This window comes from Protopterus annectens, chromosome 11.part0 (assembly GCF_019279795.1).
Source record: "Protopterus annectens isolate FY-2018-M chromosome 11.part0, PAN1.0, whole genome shotgun sequence".
In the NCBI taxonomy this organism is placed as follows: domain Eukaryota; kingdom Metazoa; phylum Chordata; order Ceratodontiformes; family Protopteridae; genus Protopterus; species Protopterus annectens.
In genome coordinates this window covers 546,674,894-546,694,727 of record NC_056745.1, presented here as the reverse complement: position 1 = coordinate 546,694,727, position 19,834 = coordinate 546,674,894, and the positions used below count along the sequence as shown (strand labels likewise).

General features: G+C 38.2%; 1 protein-coding gene across 4 annotated transcripts in view; it reads left to right on the top strand.

Moving 5' to 3' along the window:
• The window catches only part of TBC1D30 (TBC1 domain family member 30), a 1,459,252-nt gene that overhangs the window by 828,513 nt on the left and 610,905 nt on the right, over nucleotides 1-19,834 (top strand). For all 4 annotated transcript variants that reach the window (XM_044088056.1, XM_044088057.1, XM_044088058.1 and 1 more), the window contains one exon: nucleotides 11,738-11,863. In XM_044088056.1, the coding sequence (XP_043943991.1) occupies nucleotides 11,738-11,863 (126 nt within the window). The remainder of the gene's footprint in view (nucleotides 1-11,737; nucleotides 11,864-19,834) is intronic.

The following is a 19,834-nucleotide window of genomic DNA, read 5'->3' as shown; positions in this document are numbered from 1 at the left end:
CTAAAAGTACTACCAAGAAGGTTATTAATGTGGCCAAAACATGGGGCATGGAGAAACTAATGTAATGATGCTATAGTATTTCCAACCACTCATGGTGGTGGTCAGGAACCTGTGTTGGAGATGCATAGCTACTGTATGAAAAATGGAAGTCCCTCATACATAGTATTACAGATGTGCACTGCTGGGACTGAGGAGAGATATTCCATGAACATGAGATTCCATTACCAGACAAAGTAAGCAGTGGTTGGAGTTTTGTGATGCACCACACACTGTAATGGTAAAGACTATGACCAGTACAACATTAGTGAATGACCTCAAACTCCTAACCCAGTTCTGTAACACAGGCAGCTTGGAAGTGTTTCATGCTCTACTGTTTCAAGCACTATCCCAAATTTGAGTACTTTTCCAACACAAGGATGAAAGTACAGGCAATGCTTTCTATCTTAGATCACAATGTCATTATGCGTCATCAGCAAGCATTAGTGCATTGTCCCAATAGTAACACTACTGCAGAGGCAGAATTTGTATTACAAGATTGTGTATCCTAAGCAAAGCAAGTAACAGGTGGCAAAGCTAATTTTTGAGGAAAGAAACTATGACCACATCTTTGACATGATTGTGGATGTCATTCAGATGAAGTGTATAAATCTGTCAGTGCTAAGGTTCTGACATACCAAACATATAGAAAAACGTTACCAGTTGTGACAGACTAAGTGAAGTTATCATAAGGCATGTATCACATTTTGGTAAGTAGCAGTGACTGTGATCATTTCTTTATGGAGTTACTGGGCTATGACATAATATTTTGAATGAAAGTAATATTTCTGTGACATCACATGATGTATCCACATTATTGTAGTGTAATTCATGGTGCAAAGAAAATAGTTGCAACAGTTTTAAATTGTTCAGTTTTAAAAGTTGTAGCAAGTTGTTTAGTAATATTTTTAGTGTGTCCACTGGTGTCAAGTGTGAAAAAGACAGTGCAGCACAGGATATATGTCACATAAACGCTGAAAGAATGGCTTTAAAGGAAATAAGTGAAATGGAATTTGTACTACATTTTACCATTGGTTACTATTGACATCAAGGTATACACATAACATGGGAGTATTGGAACTGTGTGCATAGATAGAGACAGACAGTGACAGTTGAACATAGTATTGTACTGTGTATGATAAAGCTGTTAGAGGCACAATCCCTATGATGACATGAATAAAGCTTTGAGTTTGACATAGACAAATTGGGTTCAATTATGGTCATAATCTTTAGTTACAGGTGGAGTATGGAAGATAGGTATATGACAGTCCAGAGTTACTGAACATTTGTACAGTGCCATGATCCTTTCTGTGGATAGGTGGCAAAGAACACATGCCCCAGGGCCCTCATGTCACATAACTAAGCGGTGAGGATTGCATCCATCAGCAAGTTTTGAAGGAAATGTGTGATGCGTTGGGGAAAGTGCAGTGGCACCTGATTGACACGTGGTGTATTTTACTTGCTCTATAGTTATTACTTAACAGTGATCAGGGTAGCTCTGATGGTTAGGCAGCTTTATGGGAAGAACAATTGAGGGCTTTTTTCTCACAGGAAAAGTATAGTGGAACCCAATGAAATAGGTGTACATTACTGTACTGGCTGTGACAAAAGACTTGACCAGTGGAGATCTAATGGTCACCAGACAGTGTCATATTGCATGTCTTACTAGAGTTTTTTTACACAGAAGCAAATGTTTTAACAAGGTTATGTGAAATGAGAAGGTCAAAGGCATGTTTTAGTGCAGAAGTATGCAAAAGTGATGATGTGATTTTCTGAAATTTCATAATGGTTGCAATTGTGTAATATATAAAGTGAAGGAATTATCATGTAAATAGGATGTTATGGTTTGGTCATAATGAATAGTTATATTTGTATTTATATTATTGCTTCGGTGATATGATGGTCGCAGTCAACAGAAGCTGCCATTAGAGTCCTCTCTTTTCAAGATGCTCCGCCCATGGTTCACGACAAGAAAATGTCTGATATGTTAAATGCTGAAGTCTATACCCCGGTGTGACGACCGTGCCCTGGCCCAGCAATCAAGGAGCCTCAATCCTCACCACTAACACCAGGGAGATAATCTCATAGAAGAGGAAAGGATAACGAATACACACAGTAAAGTACAATTTCCCTTAAGTGCACACAGAGATCACAGTCAGTCTGGGGCTGGTTGCTCCCTTGCTAAAGGTTTGATTATGAGTGCCTATGCTAAGCTTTTAGATATATATCTGAAACACTTAATAGAGAAGGAAGAGCAAGTTTGCTTGATTCATGCGATTTACTCACTAAAATTAATAAAGTGCCTTTTAATGTGAATGATTTACTGGTCACGATTGATGTGAAAGATCTATACACAGTCATCCCAAATACCTTGGGAATGGAATGGTTTTGAGTATTTAATAAGTTATAAAGTTGTTCAAGTAAAGGTTTATTCGAGGAGCTACTGGAAATAGTTTAAACAAACAATTATTTGTTGTTTGAGGGTAAATGTTTTTTGCAAACGAAAGGGGTGGCAATGGGTTCTAGTTATGGTGCCTTTCTTGCTAATATAATTATGACCTTTTGGGAAAAACACTCTGTTTTGGAAAGTGCCTTTAAAGGATGTTTTAGAATGTATACCTGTTACCTTGTTGACATATTCTTGGTTTGGAATGAAAGTGAGGAAGAATTGTCACACTTCCTCAAAAATATTAGCCAAACCACTGGGTTTTGGAAATTTATGTCACATACAGACCTTTTAAACATTCCTTATTTAGATGTGCTGTTAGAGAAAGATGTGGTTGGTCATGAATATGTAGAATGGATTTATAGAAAGCCAACATATTCGAATAGTCTATTGCATTTCTCTAGTGCACGCCCTCTCTCACAAAAAAGTCAGTGGTAAAGGGTCTGTTTGTTAGAGCTGCTTGTATGGTATCAAAGGAGAAAATGTTTTTTGGAAGAATGTGATATTTTGACTAATATGTTCCTAAAAAGAGGTAATCCCCTAGACTTTTTGGAATCTAAAAATGAAGTGATTTATAAGAGGTCCATTGGCTATTTTGCACCCATTTTGCATGCTAAAAATACTCCAGTAATGTTTGAGAAGCAATGAGGCACTAATAATGAGCATTTTGGATGTCCATGTGTTATTACCTAAAATTTAGAATGTAACAAGATAAACCAAATTATGTATAAAAAATGGGCTATTGTTAAGGATGGTGGCAATATTTAAGTTGGAAGATTTTCCTAGATTTGTTTACAAAAAAGGAATGTGTTTAAAATCGATACTGGAAAAAAACATTTACACAGAATCATGGCGCAATGATTCATGGTATGAGAATTTGTGGACATTGTAATTATTGGAAATATGTTATTATTTGTGATAGAATTGAGCTAGGGAGTAAAACAATAGCCCAAAGGAATAGGTATGATTGTCAAGTGAGGGGCATAGTGTTATGCAGTTCTATGCCACCTTTCCGGAGCATATTATGTAGGAAAAAACAAGCATCTGTTAAAAGAGCACATTTATGAGCATTAGGCTGGCAACTCGACACTAAATCTCCACTGCCAATCATGAGTGGACAGATGATCCACTGTGGCGACCCCTAACCGGGAAAAGCCGAAAGAAGAAGAAGATTACAATATAAAAAGAAAACGGAAAATGATTTTGCTAAGCATGTCTTGTTTAATCAAAACCATGTGTTTAAATTTGTTATTTTAGAGAAAATTAGCAAGAATGAAAGGGGTGGACCATGGGTGGTGCATCTTAAAAAGACTGATACCTCAATTGGCAGCTTCTGTTGAATGCAATCAATTATCTGAGATTAAATGATCAGACATCTATTGCTTGTATGCTTAAACTAAAAGCCTTAAGCAGATGATTGTTTGCGTTTAGTAGGATATGTTGATTGAATTTGAGTTTTATCTTGCCACCAAATTTTAAATATGTCTGTTTTTTTTATCCTTTTTTTAAGAATGTAATGTTGCTTGATTTAATAGTAGGTTCGGTCATTGGTGGAATTCGATTGGACAATTAGAATCAGGAGTAGGAAGGACTACTATTGGTTTGTTTTTGAAGGTGTGTTATGAAAGAAAAATATTATTGGTTGTAATGTAAAAATACATACTATATTAATCTTGATTTTATGGAGTGTTTTTATCTGAAGTTTTGGCAAAGACCAATATAAAAACACTTTTCATTGTACTAGTGTATTGTTATTCTTCCATGATTTTTTGTTTTAATTGTGGTAATTAAAGTTTGTTGAGTACCTAATACCTTGGCCGTGAGTCTTTGTTCGTTGTTTTTGTTTCACGAGTTTGTTCTTTTGAGTGGAGTATTTTGTGTTCTCCCATGTGCCAGAAGAAAGCTGTGGAATGTTGTATGTAATCACAGAACATAGTACTGTTCCTTATAACACTGTATATATGTATTGTAGAAAACAGTTGAAGGGCAAAGATCGTCATAATGGTAGATTGGTATGATGTATTAATGTTATGTGTGGGATTGGAGACTAGCATAACACTCGCTCAGGTTTAGTAATGGCCCAATTGTTTTGTAGCTCAGTGAATAAAAAGGACCTCTCTGAAAGTAGTTTTATGTTGGAAGTGTGGCAGAGGAGGATTACTTTTGTTATGCCCCATTTATGCCGTTCTTATGTGAGACGTTGAGTGTTATCACTGCTGTTGATAGCATGCAGTGTTACCTCACAAAACAGGTTTGAGAGAAGTTTCCATATTTATACTGAAAATCATTCACTGCATGTGAATTTGGTGGTTGAGAATTAAACGGTTTGGTTTGTGTTGAAGTCAGACAGAAGTAAAAAATACTTCTTTTGCATGATTTGGTATATTCCCTCATTTGTTTTTATTTACTGTAATAGCAAAGATAGTAAGTAGAGGAAATGGGTCACATAATGGTAGATAATGGAGTGGGATGGGCAAGTGGTGGGCTGCAACCATCCTTTATGTAAGGTACTGTGCATTGCCCTACCTCTCCTATCCCGATTTTTGCCTCACATTTTTAGTCTGTTCCTTGTAAAACTTGTGATTGTATGGCAAATCTTCAGATAACCTGATAAATGAAGTCCCTAAATAATGATGTATATTTGAGTTTCAGACTTCAAATCCTTTAGAAAATGCATGTAAAAACACAAACCCTGTTATTCTAGCAAATTTTTGTTTTATAAGAGCAGTATTTAAAATATATCCCTATTTTTGGGCCTTTGCCCTCCCCCCATTATTTCAGGTTTTGTTCAGGTTTCTAGCACTAAGAGATCGAGAGGTATGTAGCATTGCTGTAATGTAGTGGGGAAGTGGATTTGTCACTAAGTACAGCTAACTGTTCTGTGTGTAATTATATTTCGAGTGGAGCCATTGACATGTGGTAATGGTATTCTCTGCACTGCTAACTCAAAGTTACTGTCTGGCATACTCTGTGTCAATGAGCCCAAGCTACAAATCGGGAAAGAGGATAACTAACTCCAATGGTGAAAGCAAGATTTGTTTGCCTAAGAATTTACAGTTCTGCTTCAGGGTTGTAAATGCTACTGCATCTTGTGCCTACTTTGTGTTCTATGTTTACTGTTATGTAGCATGCAGATTGAATGTTGACAGTATCTATATTACTATGGCCCTGTTGTTAAACCATGTTTAGATTGCTGACAGATTGTGATGGTGTAGCAACCTAAGCATTTGGCAGAGTATGCATGTATGAAGTATGGGTGGTGCAAAATGTTGAATATGTGATGTAGAATCATATGGGTCCAGTTTGTGTGTGTGTGTGTGTGTGTGTGTGTATATGTTGGTATAATGGTTAAGGTGTTTATCTAACAGAGGCAATGTACAGAGTTTGATTCTCACTTTTGAAAGAAAATTGGCTAGGCTTAATAATGGTCTGCTAGGGCAGCTAGCATAGTACTTACCTATGAACATTTCAGTTGAGTGGTATAGTGGAGAACTGTTGAGCACAACACACAAAAAAACAATGATGCTGGAGTGATCGTTTAGTGTCAGCACATAAGTTCTCCACAGCAGATAGTTTGTCTTTCTGAGAAGACTACCATCATGATCAGGTGTTCATATTTGTATGCCATCAGTAATTGATGTAATGGTGGGCAATTATTCCTAGGAATGTGTTGTGTATGTGTGCATTTTATAGGCCCATATGTATATAGTGGGAACAGTCAGGCCTTTATAAGCCTAGCCAAGCATCCCAATTTTATCCCACAAGTATTTTAAAGGGAATACGTAAACTATCTCAAGATTTACTGCCGGTGTCTACCCATTAGAGGAAAAAGTGCTAGACCTGGAGTATGAATGCGTGCTGTTATGACAATGAATATGTTATTGTGTGTTGCAGAAAAGTGTGTGTGTGTGTGTGGGCCCGCTCACATGTTAACATACACTTGGTCACTGTATAATCGACCGCACTTTGCAACTGCAGACTGGCATCACACTGCTGGGCTAGGGTTACCATCTGTCCCTCTTTGAGCAGGTGTGTCTTGTGGGTGGGGGTGGGGGACTAAAAATAGCAAATATTTTGAGATTTTAGGACAAAAAAATATTTCATACGTTTTCTTGAATAGTTTACATAAAACAGTTATTTTGTATCTGAAACACCTAAATGTAATATGAAATTGCATAAGCAGGTCAAACACTGGAAGAATAAGCTTTATTTTGGCAAAAAAAAGTGAAGCTCAGTCATTTGTACTGGCTGTGTGTATGTTTTTTTCCTGCAAAATCTCACATTTCAAAAAAAAAAAAAAGTCCCATTTTGGACATTTAAAAAGGTGACAGCCCTATGCTTGACAGGTGATGAAAAACTGGTATTGATATAGTGGATTTGCATTCATGGGTATTAATATACTGACCTAACTGAAGTTGCTTTGGCCACAGTATCAGTGCATGTTTGTAAAGAACCGGCCATGCCATTCACTTGTGGTTGTGTGCGCGCATGTGTGTGTGTGTATATGTATATGTATATATATATATATATATATATATATATATATATATATATATATATAGATCTACTTCATATGTTCGACACTTCAAAATGCCAACTTTCATATGACGTGACCATATGATCGACATTTGAAATGTCGGACATATGAAGTACAAAAGTAAAACACAATAAACACTTACCTAAACAGTACTAGCAGGAGGGCAAGCACCCCCTTCACCCCCCGTGGGGGGCTCCGCTCCACACACCCCCACGTAACTTAAATATACCAACTCTGAGATCGCACTACAGTGCAGGAATGGAAATCTTTCCATTCCGCAATGTACGGAGATGCCGGTTCCGCATTGTCAGTATTTCAAATGTCGATCATATGGTCTCAGCCATATGAAATTCAGCATTGTGAAGTGTCGACAATGTGAAGAGGACCCATATATATATATATATGTATATATATATATATATATATATATATATATATATGTGTGTGTTTATATATATATATATATATATATATATATATATATATATATATAATATGTACGCACACCCATGCTTTGTATATATGATGTTATGGAGAACTGTGGAACAAACTTAGACTGACACCTGTTGGGGGGAGAGTTGTATCAGTACTGGGGCTTCCTATTGTAGCTGTGAAGGGGATGTACTGAGCCGAAATTGTCAGTGGCGTTGGTCTTCCATGGCCATTACAGCAGTGTTTTGTGGAGAGGTGGACATAGCACCATATTTCACCAACACAATTTGACAACCACTTGTAGCTGTAGACTGACATCAGACCACTGGCTGGCAGTGGACAACAGGTGTCACTATACTGGATTAGCAGCCATGGGAAGTGACATATTGACCTAACTGCAGTTGCTGTGGCCAGAGTATCCATACATTATTTGGTTTGTAGAGAACAAATTATTGCCTTTTGGTTGTCCAGTGCATTGTGTGTGTGTGTGTGTGTGTGATATATATATATATATATATATATATATATATATATATATATATAGTTTAATGGAAAAATGTTAAACTAAGTTAATAAATTTGCTCCAACATTTGAAAGGTGATGGATTATCATTAGCAAATAATGGCCATCATTGCTATTACATACTACTTTTTCTTCAGAAAATGCATGCTAATTCATGCACTCTTATTTTGTCAGCTGCCTATATCAGTAGCACTGCTATTTGAAATATATCCTTGATTTGGGCCCTATTTCTGTGATCATTGTGCTGAGAGGTTGAGAGCTGTGTGTTTAGAAGTATATAAACTAAGGTGAGCAAAATGAAGCAGTAGTAACAGAAAGTACTTGAGTCACATCAGAGGCTTGGGAGGTCACTGCTGAGAAGAAAAACAAGAAGCATTTTACTGTTATGTAAAGTTTTATATGAAATAACTGATCTGTATTATGTTATCGAAAAGTGAGTTTGCCAGATTGCATCTTCATCGGAAATGCAGTTCAGCGAACTGTTGATGGTGGGATCGCAGTACAGTGAAGATTGAAAAATTTGCCCTTTCCTCACTGTAGTGTGATCTCAGAGTTGATGTATATAATTAGCGGAGGGTGTGGGGGGCACAGCCTCCCACAAGAGCAAATTTGCTGAACTGCATTTCCGATGTAGATGCAGTTCGGCAAATTCACTTTTCGATTACATAATATAGACCCGAAATAAAATAGTTCAAAGTCATGCTATAACAGGGTTAATATGCAAAAACAAGCCAGAATAGATTTCAAATGGAATATTTTACTGTTTACATTCGCAGAAAGGGTCAGGTTCACCTAAACTCTGGATTGATGCATGCATTATTTTTAGAATTTATTTCTGTGAAAGTGCTGCTTAAAAGCCGGGAGTAGAGAGACCTATGCAGGAACACTTTTAATGGCAGACCAGGCTAAGTGATTTGTTTGCTGTTTGTTATGCAATGTTAACTAATTATCTGGCTCATTGAAGGAGGGAAGATGGGAGGAGTAACTTGTCCAGGAACTACAAGTCACAAAATTGCACTTCAGTTCTCCACAATTGTGACTCAAATTTTAGCTGTGTGCCTCTTAATCCCTCCTAAAACTGGAGACATTTGGAGAAAATATGATGAATTACACTTATTTAATAAAAAATTATAATAATTAGAGTTGTTGACATCTTTTTTTCAGAAAATGTAGATAAATGCAGATTCTCTTATTCTGTCAGTGTCTCCTGTTAGTAGTAGTACTAATATTTTAAGTGTCCCTAGCTGATTGTCTGTGATTATTTCTGGATTTGTCATGCATTCTGTTGAGATTTGTCCCTAATTGGTTGAGAGCTATAATGCTCTTTGTTAAAAGGCTGTTTATCTCAGTAATTTGTTGACACTTTTGTAAGCTTATTTTAGTGAATGAGTAATGCATAAGTAGGAAAAAAATATTTGTAAGACTCAGTATAGACCACTAATTGACACTTGTTCTGAAATCTTCCAAAGTTAGCTTTTTTGTTTTTTTTCAGGTCTTCTATTAAAAGTGAATGAAGCTGTACCCTGATCTACAGCAGTGTGACTTAATCTTGCAATCTGTGCTGTCATAGTACATTATGGGACAGATTTAGCTTTCTAAAGAAACAAAGTCTCGTCAGGATGTCTACCCCCCCCCCCCCCCCCAATGAGGACATTCAGGCTAAAAAAATATATATATATAAATGCCCTTGTTTTGTTGCAAGCAGCTTTGTGTATAGTTGATGTTCATGAAAACATAGATGTTTGCTTTATTTTTGTACATAATGGTTCTTTAAAGGAGAACCGCACACAGAGACTCAAAAATCATGGTTTGGTATTTCCTACATTTTAATACCACTCTGGGACTATTTACAGGTCTTTAAATATTTTTATATGTAATTTCTGAGTCTGACCACATGGGGACTAGCATCTTTTGTTTCCCCAATAAACATCTTTATTAAATTATCACGTATGACATAGGCAATCTTACATTTATATAAATGAAAAACAAACATTGACACCACATTAGTTGCAAACATCATACATCACAGATACCATTGAAACAACTGCAGTTGCAAACATTATACATCACTTATCCAGTCATTGTCAGTTAAGTATCATATATGGCTCATTCAAATCCTGCCTCTTAAACCTTGTTCGTTCTCACAGTTCCCATTTTCTCCTATGTAGTTTGCTCCTTCCCTTTTCTAAAGATCCCAGTTCCAGTTGTTTTAAGTTGGTCTAGACGTTGATTTCCATTTTCTAGTAATTGCTTTTTTGGCAGGCACCATAATTAGACTCAGCAAGGCTTTACTATATGTAGGCAATTCCAATTTTGTATCATAGCTCAAACAAAATCATCTCACCAATCAATCCAATTCGCTCACCCAGCATCTTGGGGTCTAGCATCTTGAAATGATCCTGATTGTTTAGTCTGCCTCTAGGTATCCTACAGTGCAGTGTTTGTCTTTAAAAAAATTACTTCACGTAGGCCTCTTTCTTCCTAAAGCTCCTGTCACTGCATTGATTTTATATGCATAACTGCTGTTTTTCAGTAAGTTAATTTTAAGTAACATTTCATGCAATTCAGTGACTACTTAAACACAAACAGTGCAAATGCCACAGAACCGACTTTCAAAGTGCTTTTTACTGCTGCAACTTTTTAGAATGATTAAATTGCATTCTTTTGTGAAGCCTGAATTGTTCTACTTCAACTCATTTCCCATCCCCTTCACACCTAAATTCCCTAGCTGTCAAAGTGCTAAGGGTAATTTCAGCTGTTACCGGCTGTGATGCCTCACAGTAAGATGTCCTGTTCGATTCTCAGCTAGACCGTCTTCTGTGTGGAGACGTGCGTGAATGGGCGTCAGGGCTGGCAACTCGGCACATAAAAAATCTTCTACCAGTCATTAGCGGACTGGAGTTCCGCTGTGGCGACCCCTAACCAGGAAAAGCCAAAGACTCAATAAGCAGCTGTGATTGACAACTTACAGCAAGAGACTTGACTTATGCACTGTTTCCTTGTTCTATCCTTTACTTTCTGTATGGAAAGGGGAAGGCCTGGAGAGCCGTGACATCACAGCATGGGTGGGTTTTTAGGACGGTCTTGGTGATGTCAGTTTGTGGAGGGAATTGGCCAGAAAACTACTTGTATTCATTGGACTTGATGACATTGATGAATTAGAGACTGCAGCAAGCTTTTTTTTTTGACAGTGAAACCACCACAGTATGATAAGGTACTCTTCTAGTGGAGAGAAACAGTCGGTTTAAATTTTTTTAAATGCTGTATTGTTTATTCATAGCAGGGACTGTAAATAGGGAGAAAACTGACAGAGAAGTTGAGCGTTTAATAATAGAATCCCATTGTTGTCTTTAAGTATTTTTTATTATTTAGCTTACAGCCAAGAAATGTACTAGTATATATCCAGCAAATGCTGTAAAGTACTTTCTTGCTAGATGACTGTCGCATAGCAGATTTTTGACATTCACAGACAGTCGCGCTTTGTTATGACAGTCGTAAGTAAAAACAGCAATAGTCATAAAGATTAAAACTCATTTATTGGTAGCTGGAAATTGTCTGTTTGCTTTATTATAATGACCTGGTTTACATTGCTTTTTCACTTTTCTATAACAAAATGGTACATTTAATAATGTCAAGAATTAGTAACATCACAGCTTAACCCAAGTTGATGCTATGCTCCCAGCAGTTGCCATATGACTTATTGACATTCTTATCAACTTTTAATTAAGGCATTTACTTTTTACCCCATACTTACTTTTTTCTAGGTATGGTTGACACTTGCCGATCAGTATTTGCATAGCATCTCTATTGACTGGGAGAAGACCATGCGCTTTACTTTCAATGATCGAAGTAACCCTGATGATGATTCGATGGGCATACAAATTGTCAAGGTAGGAAGCAGTTGGTTATTCTGTATTTCATAGGTATGCTTTCAGCTTCAGAATGTTCTTTGCATCTGTTTTACATATATCCAATTTGGTCACCTGTTTAAGACCACTGACTTTACAAATACCTGTGCTATGGACCTAAATGTACACCAACTTGCTGGAGGGAGAGGTTCTTAACTCTCACTGCATTCCTATCCTGTGGAAGAAGTAACCGTTATAGGACAAAGTACTAATTAAGGCCAGTCTTGTTGAAAGGATGGGTCGACACTGATTTACCACAAGACTGTCATGTATGGCTATGCTTTTTTTTTTTTGTTATAATAAACACCTTTATTGAATTATCACTAGTGACACAGGCATAATATATAAAAGTAATCAAACTGCAAACCGGGCTAGGCTAGACAGAATTTACATTTCACAAGAACATGTGTATTTAATTGAAGGTCTTGATATGCACCCAATAACTATTTCAGATCATGCTTCAGTAATAACTAAAATAAAAACACAGGGTGATGAAATAAAAATGAGACACTGGCGCTTTCCCATTTAGCTGTTGAAAAGAGAGGAATTTAAGGAATAGGTAATGGAGATTATTCAGGAGCTATTGGAGAGGACAGAAATTTCTTCTGAAAATATATCCAGGAGTTATTAGAGAGGATAGAAATTTCTTCTGAAAATATAGCTAGGGAGTGGGATAAAATTAAGGTGGAGTTTGAGTGGAAATAAAAGAAAGGGCGCTATGGTTAAGAAATAACAAGAATTTTTTATAGGGACTGACAGATGTTAAGGTATTGCAGAATAGGGGGAATCTTGCAGAACAAGAAGAGGATCAGCTGTAGAATGCTAAGCAGAAAGTGATTACCTCGATAACATGCATGAGTTTAGAAAGATTGCTGTTAAGCAACTGTTTTTTGATAACACTAGAGCACAAAAACTTTTAGCACAAGAACTTGGGCTGCAGAAAGTAGAAATGGCTCGCCAAGCTTAGGGAGCCTATAACAAGGACGGTAACGAGATCCTGTAGAGGTATTAGAAATATTTTGGAAATTCTATTACTAATGGTTAGGATAGGAGGAGATGACATGAAAATTGTGATATAAAATAATCTGCAAGTAAGATCCCAGGAATAGATGGAATTCCTGTGGAAGTTTGGAAGCTAAGAGGGAAAAAAACTGATAAAGATCTGGAATGTTTTGTTAACGTGTTTTAAGAGGAGGAGTAACATCCTGGAAGATAGCAGTAGCAGCTGCAATACCTAAAGAGGGAAATGATCCATTGGACCCAACTTCATACAGGCCCATTTCAGTACTAAACTATGATTGTAAAGTGTTCTTATCTATAATAGCTAAAAAGAATGACAAACATAATGTCAAAATTGATAAATATTGATCAGTGTGGTTTTGTGGACAGGAGGCAAACATTTGACAACATACAGAACACTGATGATCCAGAGGGAAGCAGAATGTGAGAAAATACCACTGTTGTTGGTGGGTCTTGATGCACAGAATGCATTTGACAGAGTAAGCTGGGACTTCATGATTAGGGCATTTGAGAGTAGAACACTAGTAAATGTTAGGATGGCAAGAACATTAGTGTGTCTACTTAAAGGTGTATATCTCTAGGTATCTTATTTAAACAGTAACTTAGCAAATCTACATGTACTGGATTCTACCAAGTTTAGTTTTATGAATGGCAGGTCATACCTACTTAATTTGGTGGGCATCATCTTCAAGAAAGTCACAAAAACTGTGGATGAGGACAAAATAGTGCACACTGCCTGTCTCAACCTGGTCAAGGTGCTTGACACAGTATCTTACTTAGGTAAACTTCCAAAACTAGGCTTAAACACATATGTCACCCAGTAGATAGCCAGCTGGCTCACTGATAGGACAAGAAGTTAGGACTGGAGAAAAGAGAGGCCAGTCACTTGCCAAGTTCCACAGGGATTGGTGCTGGGAACTCTCATGTTTGGCATATACTTCTCTGAAGTCAAGGCAAACATCAAAAGTTGATCAAGTTTGCAGATGACTGCAAACTATGTGTGTTCATTAACTCCCCCTGTGGACACAAATGCCTTTCAGGAGAGTCTGTATCAGACAAGCAACTGGTGATAGAGTCATGGACTAAAAGTCAAAGTGAAGCAATGCATAGTAGTACCCTTTGAGAAGACTGCCACCCCTGGAAATTGCAACATTAATAATACCCCCCCCCCCCCCCAAAGTTAGATGCATTGGTCAGGGATCTGGGATCACATGTTGACAGTAATCTCACCTTTGATACCATGTCTCTATTATAGTAAGAAAGTCATTCTGTGTTACATAACTTAAGGGCATGGCATCTAGGTCCAGTGGGGTCATTGGTCTGATGACAGAGGAGTATAACGGAGCAATCGTTGAGTACAGTGTACCTGACCAGCCACTTGCAACAGCGTGGGAGACCACAGAGTTTTCCTCACAAAAAGAATACAGGGAGTAAACAATAAGTCCTTTGCAGATTGTTGCAATTAAACAGTAAGTCCTTTGCAGATTGTGTCAAAGCACTATTTCCTGTACTCATTTTCCTACAGACTGCTGTATGGCAATCTATGCCTAGAGTTGAAGGCATCCTGTGATTCCACACAGATGAATTTGTTGCACATTGGTAAAACCAATAACATCAGAAATACCTTTACTAAAGATCTAAACCTCATCTGTAGCATAAACAGGACATATTGGAGGAATAGGTATGTGTTCCAAAGATTACCTCTTCTCTGGAACAGACTTCCCCTCCGTGTGAAGCAAAGCTCATCTTTAACACTATTCAAATGTAACTCGGACTAATGAATGGGTAGTCACAAATTTATCCCTGGTTTGGCACCTATGTCCCTAATAAACAGGGGCAGCCTGTGAATGCTTAAGGTTTACAATCCTGTGTCATAACTTTAAAATTCCTTGGGGTATTGACACATTAGCAATATTTTGGTAAATTTGAGGAAAGCTTGGATAGGCTTAAAATGGCTGTTGGACCGATAAGCTAGTAACCACCTCTGAACCCAGACCTATTGATTTTGCATAATGCTGTTCCTATACTCCTAATATCATGCGGTATGAAATATGAGGCTTTTATATTGCTTTGTTTAAAAGTAGTATGCCATTCTGAAACCATGCCTTTCTCAAAATACTAAGTCTTGGTGTATGGCTACTGCTGAAGTCACCTAAACTCTCATGTACTTTGAGGCTTATGTTCTAGGAAGTATTTGTTCAGCCTTTCAGTAGGATATGAAATAATGAAGTTAACATCTGCATTCAAGAAATGATGATCTAAAAAGTCCATATTTCAAGTTCAATAATAATCTTGCTGAATTAGTAAACTGATGCAGTGACTCTTAAAGGTGTACAATGTCTGGCCCCGGGGCCAAATCCAACCCTCGACTCAACACCTTCGGCCCCCAGAGTGTAAACAATTTTTTTTTTAAAAAGTGAAAAAATGCTATGCCTTACTCCAGTCATGCAAACTTTCCAGCATGTGCTTACTTACCTAATTTATTGCAGTTGCGCACACCTCTAATTTTAGCTGCAGAAGTAACTGTTCTTTGTTGTTTATAACTTGTAGTCTGTAAACAGTAGTAACTTTCTGTAAGAGTTTGTAATTAGTCATGGCTTCAAGCCAGAATAAAGTTAAATGCAAAGTTGATGTAGAAAACAGGCAATTTCATGACTGCTGTCTTATGTAAAGATGCGAGTCACCTGTACCTATTGTTAACTCGTAACGACTTACTAGGTTTTGAGGTGGCGTGCAGATGCATTAAGAATTCGTGTAGTGGCCCTCCCCACAAAAAGGTTGTGCACCACTGGTTTAAAATTAGGGTCAGAGTTAAGCTTGACAGAAGTCACGCCCACTTCGATACATCACTTTCATTCCCACCCACGGTGTCATTTTACTTTTAAATATCCTGTAAATCTACAGTTCCAGTCTTGTTTCAGCTCTCCGAATAAACTAATCTTTGGATATGCCCCCAACTTCCGGCTCATATTTAAAATAAAGAAAGCTCTGCTGGGGGAAAAGGGACATCAGTGTATACTAATTTTTAAATTTTGCATCATTCATGCTTTTACAGATGAACAAGCACATTTGTCTAGTAGTAGTCAGAAATCGGCACATGTCAAACTAGAAGCTGAAAAAGGAACAGAAGTGTATGTCTACTAATGCTCCAACCTTCTGTCACACACTTGCTTTATATGGAATTACTAGCAGGTCAGAAAGTCACTACACCAGGCTAGTATTCAAAAGTCAGAATACAGTAAAACATGAAAGAAAGAGAAGTATGGTTTCTACTACTGTTTGCCTGACTCGGATGCTTTTTGTAGGTAGAAGCCATGTTATAAAATTGTTGTAGATGGCCAGAATTCACAATCAGCACATAATAAAATATGAAATGAAAGAAGCACAAAAACTCTGTTTACTAATGTTTTAAAAACCTTGCATTACTGATGTGCTTTCTAGAGTAGCAGCGGCAGTCAGGTTATAAAATGACTTAAAGGCTACGTTTTTCAATGGGCAAAATTCACAGATTAAACTAATGAATGGCTCACAGGGAGCTGAGCTGTTGTCAGTACAACTGCAATTTGAGGTGGAATTTGGCCAACACCTTAGAAACTTCCTTTAGGCACTCTTCCACCACCCCCCACAGCCAAAGGTGAGCATGCTCAGAAAGGCAAACCTGAAATCTAAACAAAGGCACAGAGACTGAATCAATACAAAAAATCCCTGGGACTGTCCCTTTAAGGTCAGTCTTCAGACTTCAGTTTTAAATATAAGATTGTGAATGATGAATTTAGAGATCACACCTGTACTGCTAAAGTTTGTACTGTTTTTCATTTCTTGAAAAAAAATGTGTTTTCCTCTCAGATATGTGACAGATTATTTTAGGGTAGTACAGTGTACAGCACTTGTCCTTTCCTCCCCCAAAAAAGTAGGAAGACCTGTTACGAATGCTACTTTTGTTGTCACTAGATCTTCTTTCAGGTAGCAGTTAAAAACAGTTTTACTTCTGATGCAACAGTCATATGATCTTTAGCTTTGTTGCAGTATTCCTTACAGGTGGGATATCCTGACATGAGGTAGCATTACATCTGCCAGCATACCAAAGCCTGGGCCCTTCCACACACTGCACACCTGATATATGACCGAAGCACGAAGGCAGGAGGTGCTTTGGGATGTACACAGGCAAGAACCACAGAACATTTTTGTATCAACTCCAAACAGGATTCAGTCTTCAAACTGTTGGTTGTATACCTCAGAGCTGATTACCTAGCTGTTTGGGCTCCTGGACACTAATCCTGGAGCTTTCTTTTCTCAACACCTTCCTATTCCTATGGTTCCCAGTTTCAAGATTTTAACACTTCAAGCTCTGTTTCCCGTGCTACTCCCTCAAGCCTTTCTGATCTACCTTGATTTGAAGGATAAGTATCTTCACATTCCTGTTCATTCTGTTTTCAAAAAAGTTTTTAAGATTCTGTGTCCATCTAATTTTTAGTTTTCTGCTTTGCCTTTGGTCTTTCTACGTCTCTGAGGATATCTACCAAATGCCACTGGTGCAGTAGATAGTACACTTGCCTGTGATGCAGAAAACTGTAGGTTCTTTTCCCACACCGGGTAAATCAATTGCAGACACTGCAGTGTTCCAGTTCAATTCTTGGCTGGAGTGCGGGGAGTGCCTTCTGTGTGGAGTCTGCATGTCCTCCCTGCGGTTGGGTGGGCGTTCGAAAGACGTTCGTAAATTGGCGTGCCTTCATTGAAGGTTAAACGTCGAACTGGCACCTTGGCGTTTGTCAAAATCTACTGCCAATCATTAGCGGACCAGAGTTCCGCTGTGGTGACCCCTAACCGGGAAAAGCCAAAAGACAACAACAACACTACAGTGCAGCATAAGGGGGTACTGCACTCGAGTGTGTCATCCTTCAGATGAGACATTAAACCTATGTCTCGTTTGCTTGAGTTGGTGGTAGCTTAGGTGAAAGTAAAAGGTCTCATGGCACGTCTCAAAAAGAGTAGGGGAAGTTTCTTGATGCCCTGGCCAAATTTTCCCTAGTAGTATAAATACCACAATGGGTGTACCCTGAAAAGAGGCTAGTAGCCTAATGAGACTAAATACTCCTTTATCTGCATAACCTTTTGATTTAGGTTCCCTCCCCACTTGTTTTTCAAAAGAACTTGGAGTTCACTATGCATCTTCTTCTTTGCAGTCTTAGGTTCCCACTAAACCTAAAACAAATCTGTTCTAGTACCATCTCAAGAACAGATTTTCTGTGGTTGCAGAATTCACACACTTTCTGTGACAGCTTTCCTTCCTTCCTACAGCTAAGGTTCCGTCTCTAATGAACTTATTTCAAAGCCTTCTTTCATTGCAGCTGACCTTGGCAGAGGAGACTTTGGTGAGCCCTGAGGTTCATGGAACACACTATTTTTATGATTCTGTTTGCCAGACTCCATATGATGAAGCTGTAGTGGTATCTCAAGGCAGTTTGGCTTTAACATTGCCATCCATTAGATTTCCAGATTCCTGTCTTGCTTACCTGAGAAAGGAGTTTCTATGGTGGATTAACCAGATTTCCATCAGTCTAGGACTCCTGTTTGTGGTTCCTCCCCCAACTCAGGAGCTGTATAGAGATGTGTCAGACCTGGCTGGGAGGGTAACCAAACATATCAGTATCAAGGAAATGAGTACCTTGATTCTGACACTTCATTCCCCGTTCCTTGTTCCTCAAATTGATCTCTTTGTCTCCCTCCACCACAGATGACAACACAAATTCTGTTCAAGGATGCCAAGCCTTCTGCCATGGAAAATGGATGCCTTGTCCTACTCTTGGACAGGAATGTTTATATATACATTTTCCCCTCTTCCCCATCTGCCAAAGGTTCTATACAAGATTTTGTTGGACAGGACCCGAATCCTGCTGGTGACTTCCTTTTGGTCCATACAGCACTGTTCTCCCCTTCTTTTTCCTCTGCCCAAAGGCAGTTATCACTATTTATTTCACAGGATGGACTTTCTCAAACAGGACAAGTGCTCACTCATTCAACCTCATCTTTTCACCCTGCAGTTGACGTTTTGGGTGACAGGGTTATAATTCCTTTCAGGCACTATTTATCTGAGTATGTGCCCCAGGTTTTACAAGAGGCTAGAAAACTAAAAACAAGGAAATTTTATGTTTCTAAATGGCAAATATTCGATTTATGGTGCAAGTATTCCTTTTATTCTTTCCTGTCTGTGAGTTTATCAATTCTGGCCTGGCCTTCTCTTTCAACAAGACCCATTTGTTAGCCATTTTTGCTTGTCTGCCTCTAGATCCACGTCTTTAGTCTATTTGAGTCTGCCTCTGGATCCACATCTTAGTCTAGGTTTGAGTCTGCCTCCAGATCCACGTCTTTAGTCTAGATTTGAGGTTAAGTGATTTTTAAAAGGTGCCTTTCACATTAGCCCTGCTTGGGACCATAATTATGTTCTGGAAAAGTTGAGCCAGACACTCTTTGAACCTACAGCCAGTTCTTTCTTAAAGATTTGTATTTCGAAAATTGTGCTATTGGTAGCACTGACTTCTGCCAAGAACTACATGCACATATGGCAGTTCCTCCCATCTTGGTTTTTCATACGGACAGGATTTCTCTTAGGGCTACTCCATCCTTTTTATACCTAGAGTAGTTAATGACTTGTCTTTAAACCAGTTTATCAATCTTACATCCTTTTTTTCCCCCTCATCTCAGAATAGAGGTGAGAGGATTCTTCATTCTTTGGATTTGCAGAGACAGTTCAGGTTTAACCTTAACAAAACTAAGGACATTAGGAAATATGAGCAACTTTTTGATGTTCATCGTGTTTCACTGCTGCAGTCATTGCACTTGGGTTATCCTGCCGTCAGGCTGTCTGGCAGTCGGCCAGAGTTCCAAAGTCTTGGCCTGGCGTCAGTTGCTGTTGCTTCTTCCCTGACGTCAGTG